This window comes from Syngnathoides biaculeatus, chromosome 12 (genome assembly GCF_019802595.1).
Source record: "Syngnathoides biaculeatus isolate LvHL_M chromosome 12, ASM1980259v1, whole genome shotgun sequence".
Taxonomy (NCBI): Eukaryota; Metazoa; Chordata; class Actinopteri; order Syngnathiformes; family Syngnathidae; genus Syngnathoides; species Syngnathoides biaculeatus.
This window is the reverse complement of record NC_084651.1, coordinates 27,488,691-27,504,751: the sequence shown is the minus strand read 5'-3', so window position 1 is coordinate 27,504,751 and position 16,061 is coordinate 27,488,691. Positions and strand designations below refer to the sequence as shown.

The 16,061-nt window shown below is 41.0% G+C and overlaps 1 protein-coding gene across 8 annotated transcripts in view; it reads left to right on the top strand.

Annotated features, from left to right (window-relative positions):
* Positions 1-4,749, top strand: part of ncapd3 (non-SMC condensin II complex, subunit D3) — a 96,587-nt gene extending 91,838 nt beyond the window's left edge. For all 8 annotated transcript variants that reach the window (XM_061836461.1, XM_061836460.1, XM_061836466.1 and 5 more), the window contains 6 exons: positions 655-767; positions 993-1,048; positions 3,076-3,123; positions 3,218-3,277; positions 4,152-4,200; positions 4,427-4,749. In XM_061836461.1, coding sequence (XP_061692445.1) covers positions 655-767; positions 993-1,048; positions 3,076-3,123; positions 3,218-3,277; positions 4,152-4,200; positions 4,427-4,493 — 393 coding nt within the window. In that variant the 3' untranslated portion in view covers positions 4,494-4,749. The remainder of the gene's footprint in view (positions 1-654; positions 768-992; positions 1,049-3,075; positions 3,124-3,217; positions 3,278-4,151; positions 4,201-4,426) is intronic.
* Positions 4,750-16,061: the final 11,312 nt, after the last annotated feature.

Here is a 16,061-nt window from a genome sequence, read left to right as displayed (position 1 = left end):
GACAATAACCCGAAGCACACAGCCAGGAAAACCAAGGAGTGGCTCCATAAGAAGCATATCAAGGTTCTGGCGTGGCCTAGCCAGTCTCCAGACCCAAACCCAATTGAAAATCTTTGGAGGGAGCTGAGTCTCTGTGTTTCTCAGCTACAGTCCAGAAACCTGTCTGATCTCGAGATCATCTCTGTGAAGCAGTGGGCCAAAATCCCTCGTGCAGTGTATGCAAACCTGGTGAACAACTGCAGGAAACGTTTGACCCCTGTAATTGCAAACAAATTCAACTGTACCAAATATTAAAATTGATTTTCTCAGATGTTTAAATACTTATTTGCAGCTGTATTACACAAATAAATGTGATTCTGATTTCTGGATTTCTTAGATTATCTCTCTCACAGTGGACATGCACCTACGATGAAAATTGCAGACCCCTCCATGATTTCTAAGTGGGAGGGCACATAATTTGTAGAATTGACTCATGTATTCACTTAATGTGACATTTGGTGATGTGCGATTTTGGTTGCCGGATAACATTATGACTGATTGACACTGAAATTTAACATTAACATCTCAAGATTACTACTTTCTTTCATTGCCTGTGCTTCATGGTGTGATGGACCTTCAAATCATGATGTTTTTTTATTTTTATTTTTTTTGCAGGACTCAGTCCATTGCTCTCCTGTTCGGTCGAGGCTTTTGCATCCTTATGTCTTCTCCACTCCACAGCCACAGGGTCCAAATCGCCTGCCAGCAAGACAAACAAAGTCTGAATGGTACATTTGTATTCTTGGATCTTGATTTGTCCTTCACATTTTTTGTGATCCCGCTCTCGTAAACTTTGAACAAAACCTTAAAAGAAAGATGTCACTGAGATCATTTGAGTGAAGTGGATTTTACATCTCACTCGATTTACAGAGGCTGCAGATCTACAGTGTGCATCTAAATACAAGTACAGTATGCAGATGCATGGTTGTGAAAAATATCTTTTGTTGTTGCAGGCATTTGCGTGTCCTTCCCAGAACAAGGTCAAAATCCAGCTCTCTGGAAAGAACAGGTGCATCAGTTGAATTTTAAAACAATTCATGGTGGTGCATGTCCCTATTACTGTACAGTAAACATTAACAGCTGTGGATCCTTGAGTCCTGTTGCAAGTTGTGAAATGGCATGAGTAATTAATGACATCCACACAATGTTTATAATTCTCTTTTAATAACTTTGAGTATCAATTTTACAAAACACATAATTCCGAACAGTTTACTAACCAAACACTGGCTCATTGTAAATCTATTTAATTTCATACTCAAGAGAAGGGCCATATGGCCTCAAACAAATATCTCTGTATTTTTAGGCTATAATGTGATGCACAATTCTTCAAATCACTAAATAAATATTAAAATCAGCATTTTGATTCAGATATCCCAAGACCTATCATCACCTCTTAGGAACATTCTGAATATTGTATGAGGAACATTTGCATCTCACACGAACACACTGAATAATACCACTATTTTATTTGTAGTTTTATATTGTCTGTCTTTGATTTGATTTATTTTGGGCGGCACGGTGGTGCAACTGTCGTGTGTTGGGCTCAGAGTTCAAATCCCGGCCCCACCTGTGTGGAATATGCATGTTCTCCCCGCATGTTTTCTCCAGGCTCTCCGGTTTCCTCCCAAAAACATGCATTAATTGGGGACTCTAAATTGCTCCTAGGTGTGATTGTGAGTGTTACTGTTGTCTGTCTCGATGTTTACTGTGATTGGGTGTTCACCAGTTTAGGGAGTACCCTGCTTCCTGCCCGATGGCAGCTGGGATTGGCTCAAGCACTCCCGCGACCCTCATGAGGATAATCAGCTCAGAAAATAGATTTGTTTTGAGGTATTCAATACGATATCTTAGTATCAGAATCAGTAATGTAGTAACGGTTTTATTTAGAGTGACACATTACAAGAAATCAGTTTGTATGGTCCTTAAAAAAAAAAAAAAATTCATTCTTTCATTCATTTTCCATTCCGCTTACCTCACTTGGGTTGCAGACGTGCCAGAGCCTATCCCAGCTATTTTCTGGTGAGAGGTGGGGTACATCCCGAACTGGTCACCAACCAATCGCAAGGATTTTTTTGTTCGTTTTAAACATAGTGTGCCCTCGCCATTCACGGATCACCGTTTGTTCCCCTGCATATTTGCAGATTTTGCTTCTTTTTCTTTTTTTTTTTTAAATGTACCATATTTTCATGATCGTTGGAGGTCTTAAATTCTCTTCGAAATGCAGTAGGCGCCACATTGTACATGGCGGCTCATAATGTGCTGCACCTTATCTGCACACTGAGTTTCAACATTTGGAAATGTGACTTTTCCAACAAAGTATACTTAAACACACTGGTTAGACTGTTAGCATGCATTCTAGGACTTGTTTTAGCATGTATTAAAGCTACCATAAAATGGCAGTCAGCTCACAAGTCAGTGAGGAACAATTGCATTTCATATCTGTAAGCAGAAGAAGCTTAAAATGCCCCACAAACTTAGTACCTGTGTAGGCAGGTCATTGTTGTACCGACAATGTTGGACACTCACGGTGTCACATCAAAACTAAAATTATCTTGCCACAGCAAACAGTAGCATAAGTAGCAAATAATAAAACAAATAAAATAATGACTCACGAAATAATGAGCACAAAACATGCACTTTCAAAGCCATTTACATCCTCCCCGCATGCTTAGCAGCTTAGTGCCGCAGGACATGCTGGGAGCAAGGCAAAGCAAGAGGTAGTGTGTTGCTTACTTTGGAGGCCCACCAGCAGGGACTGAAAGCATGAAAACATTGTGAGAGATGTACATGATAATCATATTTTTACACATCTCGTAGAGCAACTCGAGATATAGTCCTCATATTCTGTAGATTCTCCATCCCAACTGTGGATCCTTGTCAAAAGATCCAGAACAAGCAATGAAGTACTTTTTCAGATGTGCCTGCTTAAATGATCTCTATGACACTAATCTTTCTTGAACATATGTAAACAATGAATAATCCTTTGTCTGTGTGTGTGTGTTTGTGTGTGTGTCTGCGCGTGTGTGTCTTTTGCAGTAATACCTCAAGGTGGTGTGGGTAACAGAGCCATCAGCACACCCAATGGTATAATACCACAACTACTATTTTTATACAGACCTACAGTATTTTGGTATTACCTTACAGCATAAGTTTCTCCTCCTCACCCCAACCTATCCAGGTGACATCTTCAATGTAACCTTTGAGGGATTCAGTGCTATCTACAGTGATAAAGCAACAAGTACGAAATTTCCTTTACACTGTTTTGCTAAAATGGGTTGCATGATTACACTCAAGTCATCTACTTTTTGTAGAAATGTGGTTTATCAATTTTGTTGAATTTGTTTAGTCAAGTCAATGGAGGGGTGGCACTGTGGCGCAACTGTTTAGAACATCTGACTCACATTTCTGAGGACCAGGCTTCATCTCTCAGCCCCGCTGTGTGGAGTTTGCAGGTTTTCCCCGTGCCTGCCTGTTTCTACCCACTTCTCAAAAACATGCATTAACTGGAGACTCTAAATTATAAATATTTATCAATTTTATTTAATTTCTTTAGTCTTTTTAATGTCGGGGTGGCGCGTCTGATTAAAGCGTCTGGCTCACAGTTCTGAGGACCAGGGTTCAAATCCCAGCTCAGCCTGTTTAGAGTTAACATGTTCTCCCCGTCCCTTCATGGGTTTTCTCCGGGCACTTCAGTTTCCTCTCATATCCCGAAAACATGCATCATTGGAGACTCTAAATTGCCCTTAGATGTGATTGTGAGTATGGATGGTTGTCTCTGTGTGCCCTGCGATTGGCTGGCAACCAGTTCCTCCAAACCCGCCTTCTGCCCGAAGACAGCTGGGAGAAGCTCCAGCACTCCCGTGACCCTTGTGAGGACAAGTAGCTCAAAAAATGGATGGATGTAGGCATGTGTCAAGGTTTGAAGTCAGATGAGCTGTGCGTCATAGCAGGTTAAGCTATGAAAGCAAGCATTAGTGTTATAGATGCGACCGTATTAATATTGCATATTAATTGTCATGGTCAACATTATCACAATTATTGTTATTACTACAATATTACAAAAAGTAATTAAAATTACAGCGTCATCCATCATTGTCTCTAATTACTAACAGGTTCCTATGAGGAGACGAACGTTCTTCATGTTCGGTCAGATGAAAAGAAGTGAGTTGCCATGATTGTAAAATTAATACAGTATATATATTTTTGGATAATTTCTAAGATAACTCATCCGAAATTATTTCTTGAATGACATGCTTGTATAATGGTGTATTAATGTTAAAGTGTGCTCTGTGAATGATGAGGCTCAAGCCATTCCAATACAAGGCAATCAAAGTAATATCCAATTGCATGTTAAACGTTGCTAAAGCTCAGCTTTTCTGTGATGCAGGCCTGCTGGACCGAGGCAGTGGAATGTACAGTCTCCTCTCCGTCTGAAAAAGAAAACCAATGTCTAATTCACATTTACATTGTCTTATTTTACATTTTTTTGAGTTTTCTTACCTTTGGTGTTGAACAAAGGGGCTTCTATATTTTACTTGAGGTTGTTACTCTATTATTGAGGGTCCATGAGCACCTTACATGAATGTTTTCCATTTCCCCACTACTCCTCTAAGAAGGCCATATATTGCCTGGTTTTTGCAGCAGACATAAGATTATACATTGTTGTAAAATGTATTATATACTTAAAAAATAAACATCTGAAACAATTTATTATTACTTTTACCTTGTACTTTGTTTGACAATTTTTTCTTCAGTACTGCTCACCATTATTGGCACCCGTTAATTTTTTGCGTAACCTATATGATATCTTCAGAAATAAAAGAAAATGTAACAAACATACCAGCATCTTTTAATTGGAAGTCCAAAGTAATAGATTGTTTTTCTTGAATTAAGTTATTTTAATTCCAAAAATAAAAAGGAAAACAGCTTGTGCATCACATTTTGCACCCCTCAATGTTTATGTAAATATATATTATCATAATGCATCTAATTTATCTCGTAAATTGTCTGTGTGTGTGTATATACATGTACTGTTTAGCATATATGGGTTGGATGAAGACAATGATAATTTATTGGGTAAATTCGGTGGAGTTGAACTCTTGCGTCCCACTTCCGGGTTAGCATTTGTCTAGAAAAATAAAAGCACCATTTTCTTTTTTTTAGATGGGTTACATTTAGGAAAACGAAGTAACAAACCTTTTATTAATCAGTCTAAAAAATTGTATGAAGATTGCTACATGTTAAATATCAGAGTTGTTGACGTCCACAATAAACCAAAACATCAGGCAGTGAAATTTTAGATGAAATTTATTAGAAACTATATTGAACAACTATGACTGCTAATGACAAAAAAGGAAAAACTAATTATAAAAGAGAAAATCAGGTGTATGAATGGAAAGAAGGACATTGGCTTAGGACAAATGTCTATTGGTGTTTAGAAAGAAAATGTTTACATTTCATCCACAAGGTAACTGTTTTTTGCAAGATTAAAAGCATTTAAGTCCAAAAAAATAAAACATTTAAAACAGGGAAAAGATGAAAAAAGTACAATTAAAGACAGAGCAAGAAATATTGAAAAGTGGAAATACTCTTAAAAAGCATGAGGAAAAACTTCTTAACCTGGATTTAAAAACATAAACTCTTGGGAGTGGGTGACATCTGTCGATCTCAGAGCCCTACTGTGTTTGTATTCCATAAGCATTTTTTTGCATCCATTCAGGACCTAAACCATTTAGTGATGTATAGAGGAGTAGCAGAACACCAAAATATATTTTAAAGCTGATTGGAAGCCGGTGTGAAGACTTTAGAATTGGAGTTATACACGCTGATGTCTTTGTTCTGGTGAGAAACCAAGCTACAGCATTCTGAATGAACTGTGGCTTTTAAAGGTTCTTTTTGGGGATTTCATTTAGAAAACCATTGCAATAGTCAAGTCTAATTGAGATAAAAGCATGGATATTCTCCTGGTCTGCTTGACACATGCAAGCCTTCACTCTGGATGTTATATATGGTAAAAGCCAATTTTAGTAATTGATTTGATATAACAGTTGAAAGGTCGTAATCTTTCAGAACACCAAGGTTTCAGACTTGGTCTTTGTTTTTTTTAAGATAGGGAGTCCAGGTATTTCCAAACACTAATCCTCTTTTCTTTATTGGCAAAAACAATTATATTATTTGATGTGGTTGAGCAGAAGAAAACTTTGGCTCATCGAGTTATCTGCTTTCGACAATGACACAACACTGAACTGTAGTAACTGCCTTGATGTCCCCTGCTCGAGCATAATGGGCACATTAAAAAAAGCGGGAGGGTCCACACAATGAAAATGCTCAATCAGTTTTGTAATAGCACTTCTCACTTTTGGGCTCTCGTTTTGATCGCCATCGGTGCAGGGCTTGTGAACCACCTCTTGTGATGAATCCGTAACACTGATAGGAGTCTTAGTATTTTCTTTGAAATGCAGCTGGTTTTTTTGCGAGCAGTCTGCAACTTCTCTCTTGTCTCATCGTTGTCTTATATACCCTTTCCAAAGAAAATATCCAACGAACTTTTTCTGGTTCATTTTACGTGGGTTAGCGCCAAATAGTCAAGCAGAGAAATGAGGTGAGGGTGGAACTGGTTGACTTTCAAAATAAGACACTCGGACGAAAGAAACGAATCAACTATTATTCATTCTATACGGCTCGGTACAAAATGGTCTACGGATCGGGACTGGTCTCGGGCCCGGTGGTTGGGGACCACTGCTGTACAGTACAAAATGTAAGTACAATTTTTATTATTTTATTAGATAAACGCTCACATTCTCCCACTCAGTCAGAGATCAGTTCAAGTATTATTACTGTATTATAAGGTAATCGTAAATTATGTACTAATGCAGCCCTATGTAGGCCAGTCCCAAGCCCGGATAAATGCAGAGGGTTGCGTCGGGAAGGGCATCCGCCGTAAAAACTTTGCCAAACAAATATGAGTGTTCATTTAAAGAAAACCATACTGGATCGGCCCGGGTTAACAACGCCCCCCCACCTCTCCCACACACACACACACACACACCGTGAAGCTGGAGGACGTCAGTGGAAATTCAGCTACTGTGGGTGGAAGACAAAGAGGAGGAGGAAAGTGATTCTTTGGCAGAAGAAGTAGAGAAATGCACAGACCCTACAAATGAGTGTAGGGACTTTGAATTTTGGGACTATGACAGGAAAAGCTCAGTTGTTGGTTGACATGATGATTAGGAAAAAGGTTTATATATTGTGCATCCAGGAGAGCATGTGAAAATGTAGTACGACAAGAAGTTTAGGGGCAGGGTTTAAAGTATTTTACCATGGAGTAGATGGGAAGAGTAATGGAGTAGGGGTTATTTCAAATAAAGAGCCGGCTAAGAACGTCTTGCAAGCGAAAAGAGTATCAGATCAAGTGATGAGGCTTTATTCAGATGATGTACTCTGAAGGAGATTACTGACTGTAAGGTAGAAGTAGGGGAGAGTGGAGCTCGACAGTATAGGATGGCGGTGTGTAGGATGACTCTGGTAGTGGGAAGAAAGATTAAGAAGATAAAAGTAGAGCAGAGAAAAATGTGGTGGAAGGTGAGAAAGAAAGAATGATGTACGGCCTTTCGGAAAGAGGTGAGACAGGCTCTGGATGGACAGGAGGAGCTCCCGGAACACTGGACTACTACAGCCAAGGTGATCCCAAGGTGATCAGAGAGATGGGCAGGAGAGTACTTGGTGTGTCTTCTGAGAGGAAAGGAAAGAAGGAGATTTAGTAGTTGAACCCCAAAATACAGAAAGTCATACAAGGAAAGAGGTTGACAAAGAAAAAGTTGGACACTGTGGACTGAGGAGAGGCGAAAGTAGTACATTCAGATACGTCGTAGAGCAAAGATAGAGGTGGCAAAGGCTAAACAAGAGGCATATGATGACATGTACACCAGGTTGGGCACGAAAGAAGGAGAAAAGGATGTCTACAGGTTGGCCAGACAGAGGGATAGAGATGGGAAGGATGTGCAGCAGGAAAGGGTAATTCAGGATAGAGATGAAAATGTGTGACTGATGACTGGTGCCAATGGTGTTCTAAATACATGGAAAGAATACTTTGAGAAGTTGATGAATCAAGAAAATGAGAGAGAAGGAAGCGTGGAAGATGAAAGTTTGAAGGACCAGGAAGTGGCAATGGTTCGTAAGTGGGAAGTTCAAAGGGCACGAAAGAGGATGAAAAATGAAAAAGAAGTAAGTCCTGTACGGAAGTAAACCACCAGGATTTGAATTAAAAATGCCACAGTAAATTTTATGTTGTAAAATTCAAATTTCAGTGATCACATTTTCAATAGCTGAATTTGTTTAACTTTTCGATGTTAACAAATAACCCATATTAAAAAAAAAATCAACCATTAAAATTCAAACGCAATATTTTCAGTCTCCTGTCTCCTGAGATTCAACCAGCTACAATTCACTGTAGTGAAGTTCACTTTCTAAATTCAGTATTAAGGCAGAAATGCACAGACCCTACAAATGAGTGTAGGGACTTTGAATGTTGGGACTATGACAGGAAAAGGTCAGTTGTTGGTTGGTATGATGATTAGGAAAATTTAGGCTTTCTTAGTATGTGACATCACGTGACTAAGAAAGCAGATTGGCTGGGTGTTGGGTTCTGACCTGAAGTAACCCTGCCTTCTTAACACTGAATTTTGACGGTGAATTTCTGCTGTTGAAAATGTGATCACTTGGAAATAACAATGTGAATTTTACAACCTAAAATTTTCTGTGCCATTTTTAATTCAAAACCTGGTGGCAGATATTTAGTTTCATAGTCCTGATGACATACCTGTGGATGTATGGAAGCGATTTGGAGCGGTAGCTGTGGAGTTTTTGACCAACTTGTTCAACAGAATACTTGCAGGCGAGAAGATTCCTATAGGGGAAAAGTGTGCTACTTCCCGTTTTCAAGAACAAATGCGATTTGCAGAAATCTGGGAACTGTAGAGGAATAAAGTTGACGAGCCATAAATGAAGTTATGGGAAAGAGTAGTGGAGGCTAGACTCAGGACAGTGGTAAGTATCTGTGAACAACAGTGTGGTTTCATGCCGAGAAAAAGTACCGCAGATACATTACCGTAATTTCTCGAGTATAATGCGTCCTGAAATATAATGTGCACCTCAAAGTTGACCTAAAAAAAAAAAAATCCTTCTAGCAATGTACAATGCGCACCGCTAATTTGCATTGCTCAAAATATTAGGAATAATATGTATTTGTAGTTCTATTTTGCTAGGTTTGTGTTGCTTTTGAAAAAAATGCCTGTTCAACAATCATTAATAATCTTTGTACCTGTGCTGATGTAGCGGTACTCTATACCTCGGGACAGGCCACAGGACACGCTTGTCCTGGTCCCTGTAATTGTCAGAACAGAGTCCCTCAACCAACCAAAATGAATGCTCAATAATGGCAGAACATTTTATTAATACTGTTAATAGAACATATTACAGTCTTAAAGTATTTAACACTGTTTAACTTGAAATTTTTTTTGCATTCAATATTTGTGGGTGGCACGGTGGCGGAGCTGGAAAGCGTTGGCCTCACAGTTATGAGGACCCGGATTCAATCCCATCCCACCCTGTGTGGAGTTTGCATGTTCTACCTGTGCCCGCGTGGGTTTTCTCTGGGCACTCCGGTTTCCTCCCACATTCCAAAAACATGCAACATTAATTGGACACTCTAAATTGCCCCTAGGTGTGATTGTGAGTGTGGCTGTTTGTCTTTGTGTGCCCTGCGATTGGCTGGCAACCAGTTCAGGGTGTACCCCGCCTCCTGCCTGTTGACAGCTGGGATAGGCTCCAGCACTTCTCGCGTCCCTTGTGAGGATAAACAGCGAAGAAAATGTATGGATGGATTAAATATTTGTGTATAAAATGTTTGTGCATAGTGCAGTTTAGCCACTAGATTAAACATTCTTGGCCAAGAGTTCAAATTAAGTATCTGACTAATCTCCAGTCTGAAAAATATCCATCGTAGCTAGCTCTCGTTTTGGACTGCCACACTGCTTCCGGGCTGGCCATGTCATCGGCAAAAGTGATGACACATTTCTTTTAAAGCAGCTGCACAACTAGCCTTTGTAGTCCACGTTTTTTTGTCTTGGTTTGAGTTAAAACAAATTCACGGGCAGTCGATGAAACCTCCTCGGGGAACTCCTCTCCACCCAATCTATCTCCTGCTAGGCGGCTGCCATGTTATCTAGAGCAGAGCAAAGCATTTTTTTTATTGGAAGCAGATGTATGATAATTATATTCACAATTATTCCTGCAGACATAATGAGGGAAGTCTTCACCACCATGGCAGCCAATACGGTGGTGCAGGAGGTGAGAGCCAGTCCAGCAAACTACACTTCCACTTGAACCAATCAGCTGCCCACACACTGACGCACCTGTCAACGCTGGCAGCGAACCACAGCCATTCTCAACCAGTCCAATGTCCTTACACTGTTCACAAACACACTGGATGGTGGTGATGGTACCCCTTTCTGGTCCCTGAAATTGCGGATGGTTGATCCATCCAGGGCACGACTGACAGCTATGATACCATTTTTTTCCCCCACTAGAGTGGATCACGTCACCGATGGCAGAGTACTGGACGGCTGTGACAGCAACGGGATGGGGATGTATCTTCCTCTCTATTTCAGAGGTGCCGAGCCGAAAGATACGCAGGGTCCCGTCGCTGTATCCCGCAGCCACGCGCACATGCTGCAGACCCGGAAAAGGGCTCCAGCACACGCAGGTGCATGACTGGTTGAGCACATGGAACTGCACCACCATTTCCTTCCTGGGGATGGACCATACCCTCAGACTGCCATCGTCACTGCAGGTGGCAAAGTGGATCTCATCCGTCTGAAAGGCCAAATCATTCACCATTTTCGAGTGGCCGCTGATCAGCCGGATGTTGCTGTTGTCCGACCAGTCTATGTACCACAAGGTTCCCATGGTGGTGCCCACAATGTCCATGTTCATTGTGTTGTCAAAGGCAGCACTGACCGTGGTCCCATCCAGCATGATCACTTGGTTCAACACAACCGATCTCCTCCTTCTTCTGGTTTCTCCAGCGTATAATAATCTAATGTCTACCAGTCGGATGGAAATCTTTTTTTCCACAGCCTTAGAGCCAAAGCGGCCCCTCAGGCCTCCACTAGAGAGCTCGAAAACTTCAGTCCAACACTTCTGCTTTAAGTCCACATGCGCCGGCTGTTTTTCTCACCTCTGTTCAGGCAGCAGGGCCTCAATCCGAACGGTTTTCCAGAGCAGTTCCAACGCCTTCCTGAGCGGTCACCTCCTGCTTCGTGGACTTCATGTGGCGAAGCACAAGGTTGTTGTTAGGGTGGTTTGGGGCTCAGGAGTCCTGATCCAATCATTGACCTGCAAGGGTTTGGCCTCAAGGGTTCTGGTGTCGTCCTTAGATACCGGCGGTGAGCCTGAGCGTCCTTTCCTTTCAAGCGATTTCCCCTTGTCCTGCTTGGATCGTCGTTTGGTCTTCTGTTCCCCGTGGTTCCATGGTGTCCAAGTTTGGGACCGCTGAGAGCTCAGGCTGTCTAAAAAAAAAGAGACTCTGCAGATCCTGCTCTGACGGATTACTGCTGAGGAACTCTTGGTCTCGAGCTGGACTTGGTGCTGGAAGATCTGCTTCTGAACTCGCCACATGGAACGTGTCATCTTCTCCCGCCGGGTCACCATGCAGGTCAGGTTGCGCGCCCTCTTCAGGTCTTGGCAGAGGTGAGTGAGTTTGAAACAAGCTGTAAATGTTTGTTCATGTGCGTGTGCATGGGTGGAAGATTGCTGAATACATGTGTGGTCGTCATTTCTTTAACAGGCAGCAGTTCTAACAGTTCTGATGATTAGATGTTTTTGTTCTTGCTATCTCCTGCTAGGAGGCTGCCACGTTATCTAGGGCAGAGCAAAGCATTTCTTTATTGGAAGCAAATGTATGATAATTATGATCACAATTATTCCTACATTTCCCCCCATTTATCCTACATTCGCTACCACGTTTTCTAGAGCAGAGCAAAGCATTCTTCATTACAGGCAGAAACAGTAACTGATTTGGAGCAGAGCAAGGCATTTCTTCATTGCAGGCAGAGCAGTAACTGAATTGGAGCAGAGCAAAGTATTTCTTCATTGCAGTCAGAAGTTGTTACTTAATACTATTTAGAATTATTTCGACATTAACCTCCTGTTTATCCTAAATTTGCTCAAATTCTTAAATCATCTAATTGATCACCCTTTCGGCTTACACTCGGAGGAAAATATAGCACTAATTACTTATCTTCTGGATCAGAGAACAGGTCTGGAAGAGAAGTCATAACATCATCATTGTGGTCAACAATATCACTGTCATTACCCTGTTGTGCCAATAGTGGATATATTTCTGCCAATTTTTAATTTGTCGTTGCAATAGCAGTGGTTATAAGTTGGTTAAGTGATGCCTTTATGCAGGGAATACAACAACATCCACACAATGCAAGAATAGCTGCAAACAGCGATAGAAACTAGGACAGAGAACACCAAATTTTTAGATTTGCCAATTTTTTTTTTTTCACCACTCAGACCTGGCTGATGTGTTTACATCGGAGTGCTCCTTCATCTTGTGGTTAAGGGTGCGGAGGGCTTGAATGGCCCTTCTGCGTGACCCATCAGGTGCTGTGATATTTGGAATAAAAAACACTGGTCACCGAACATTGAGCAGTCGCCACCCTTCTCGGCTGGGAGCATGTCGACCGCTATGCGGTTCTAGAACGTCATGAGTGAGGTTGCAGCTGGTTCTTCCCTTATGGCAATAAAGCCTGCTTCCGTTTAATTATCCATAACAAGATGGATTCCCATCCTGCAGCAATCTCGTCAACCAATTTATACTCATCTGGTATGCAGTTGGGATGCCATTTGCATCAATGTATGTCAGATCTCCATCTTTCCAAGAGGACCTTCGCCTTCGGGAGAACACAAGGGGAGGTCCAAAGATGGATCTGGCCAATTGTATATCCTCTGCTTTGGACACAGTCACAGATAAGAGCAGTGATACCAGTGTATACGTTCCTGCTGCATTTATCAGTTTGTCATACAACTTTTGACCAACACACCACCACAACAAATCGCTGCATGGGAGCAGTGGGGCAGTTTGTAGATGGATATCATGACACCATGTTTTGTTGAGACTTCCCACCTTAAAATCTGTCCCTGTAAAGCTAACACAGGAGAAATGAGCTAATGCAACATTAGTAGAAAATATCAGTTTATCATTTACTGCCTTAGTTGTTGGATAAACACATTTCTAACAAGTGGTGTTAGGAGTTGTTTTAGTCATTACCTCCAGGGTACATTGTGTTGGGATTTCTGTTCGAATGACACATTAGTGGCCCAGGGCCAATGCATGTGATGTAACTATAGTTTACCTTGTTAGCTGCTTTCTACATTAATAACAACCAGTTTTGTTTCCTATTTGTAAAAAATGATAATCATTATCATGAAAAAATGTTCCTCGGACTTTTTCGGTTAAAATACTCCCTCCATAGTATATGTACTCTTTTGTATGGCATTCGGGTTTAAGGTTGCATTAAATTGGCAAATGGTGAGAAGAAAGTGGGGTTTTTCATTGAGCATAAGCCTAAGGATGGAATCCCCAGCAATTAGACTCTGCCAAGGAATTGAAAAAGAACTGAACTGATTCACTGGGAGGCACACATGGAGTCGTCCTCTCATGCCTCGGTGACTCCCGCATAGTTGTTTACCAATGTTATTTGAAATGAGGTTGCGCCTCTTTATCTTATGTGTGGTAGGCATAGTTGACTGAGTATAATTATGTATTTTTGTCAGCTTTACAAGTGTCCAAAAGTAACAAATGAACAAAAATATCATTACGGCTGTCAATGTTGCAGCCCAACATGCTATCATATTATTTAGCCATTTTGAAGTCATGTCGACCAAGTCACCCCTAAATGAGTCAAGTGTCTTTTAAATCTTCACCAGCCTTCAGGTATTTTCAGATACTATAAATCTGCACCCACCGTATGCTGGTCTTTGCTCACCTTTCCCCTTGGGTGACTCAGCTGAGATGACCTTTTACAGTGTGTAAGGTGTATCCACGTGTTTCTTTCTGTTATTTTGTCCATGTCATTCAGCTCTTGCTCAGTCTACGCCAGTGTTCGGGGAAAACTGCATGTGCAGTAGATATTAATTCATAAACAGACATGGGATGAATAGACAAATGGCAGTAATGAGGTTATTAAAGCACAGTAACTTGTTCCAGTTTTTGTTTTTTTGATGGTGTAGTGCAGGGATGTCGAACTCATTTCTCTTGAGGGCCACGTTGTAGTTCGGGTTTCCCTCAGAGGGACATTTCGAGTGAAGGCAGCGTGAGATCGATTCCCGCTCAGTGATGGTGTCGACATCTGCACTGCTACTGGCTGGCTACCAGTTCGAGGTGTAGTCTGCCGCTGCCCGAAGTTAGCTGGGATTGGCTCCAGCTCTCTCTCCGAATAAATGCAGAAGAGTTGCATCAGGAAAGGCATATGGCGTAAAAAAATCAAAAAGACAGTTACTGCCGCACCACCATGACAATGGCACAAAAATGGCTTTACACATCAATGCTGATAAAATGATAAAATTCCCAATTTCTTTCTAGTCCTATGAAATTGATGCATGTGAAATTTCCAAGTGACACGCCATTAGAAAAGTTTTGTTTTTCAAGAGAAGTTAATGGATACACAGAATCCCCCAACTTTTTTTTTTTTTTCCATTCGTTATCAATTAATAGCATTGGTATTATCTCTCGATCTGTGCAAACAACACAATCTTTTGGACAAGTTTTTTGTATGTAGTTATCCAATTTGTTTTGTTTTTATTTTATTTTATTCATTTTTTTGGGGTTGGACCTTGAGTGGTTCCCACAGGTACCACTCGAACAGAAAAATGAAAATAACTGGTAGCGTTTTCATCCAACACCCAACAGTAAAATTTAACTGTTTAGTTGCCATTATGACAGCAGTCTCACTCCCATGTGTAACCGGACTACAGCGACCTTGGCAGTGGAAATGAGAACAGCTATCTTACAAGTGGCCAATACAAACAAATTAGTTTAGTTTGTGTTAACAATGGTTTCAAAAGCAATAACTTTTCTACAATCAACAAATGAATTCAAGTACACCATTTTGCAATTTGAGATGTTTGGGGTTCTTCACTCCTGAAAGGGGACCCACTTATGTGTGTTTTTTTTTCCTTCATCATTCGTCTATCTCTCATTGTGTGGAAATTATTGGGAATTTGTATGGTCTCCCAAACAGTGTTTTGAATGAAATGAGACCCTTACGTGCTTGTTATGTATGTATAGTTAGACTAAATCTATCATTGTGTCCAAATTCCCCCTACGTGTGATTGTGAGTGCGGCTGTTTGTCTCCATGTGACCTGGAATTGGCTGGCAACCAGGTCAGAGTGTACCTTGCCTCCTGCCCGTTGACAGCTGGGATAGGCTCCAGCCCTCCCCACGACCCTTGTGAGGATAAGCAGCTAAGAAAATGGATTGAGGGATGAATGGATGTGTAGCTTGAGGAAACTGACCACGTTTTGGATGCACATTCCCTTGTGGATTATGTCGCACGCGGATCAAACAAGCCCAACAAAAAAAGTGTTTTTGCATACAAGTTAAATCCATGGATCATGTAATGCCTTTGTACCAGGGTTACCATTCCCCCTGTTGAGACCTGAGACTTCCCATGGCTCAAGATTGCCGCCCACTTAAAAAATGTTTTTAGTAGAATTTTTTTTTTTGTATCTGTGCTGACATAATTCCCATTTTGTAATGTAGTACCTTATTTTTTCCACATTTTTTAGTTCTACTGGTAAGCTTTGTTGTTGCATTTTGTTTAACATATCATCTCCAAGTATGTCTTCATTTGTTACATGGTCAGCTAGTCCCATAAAGGTTTTGGCTGCTGCTTCTTTTGCTATTTTATGTGTAAATCCATTTCCTCATGATTCTTTGTCTGTATTTGATGTG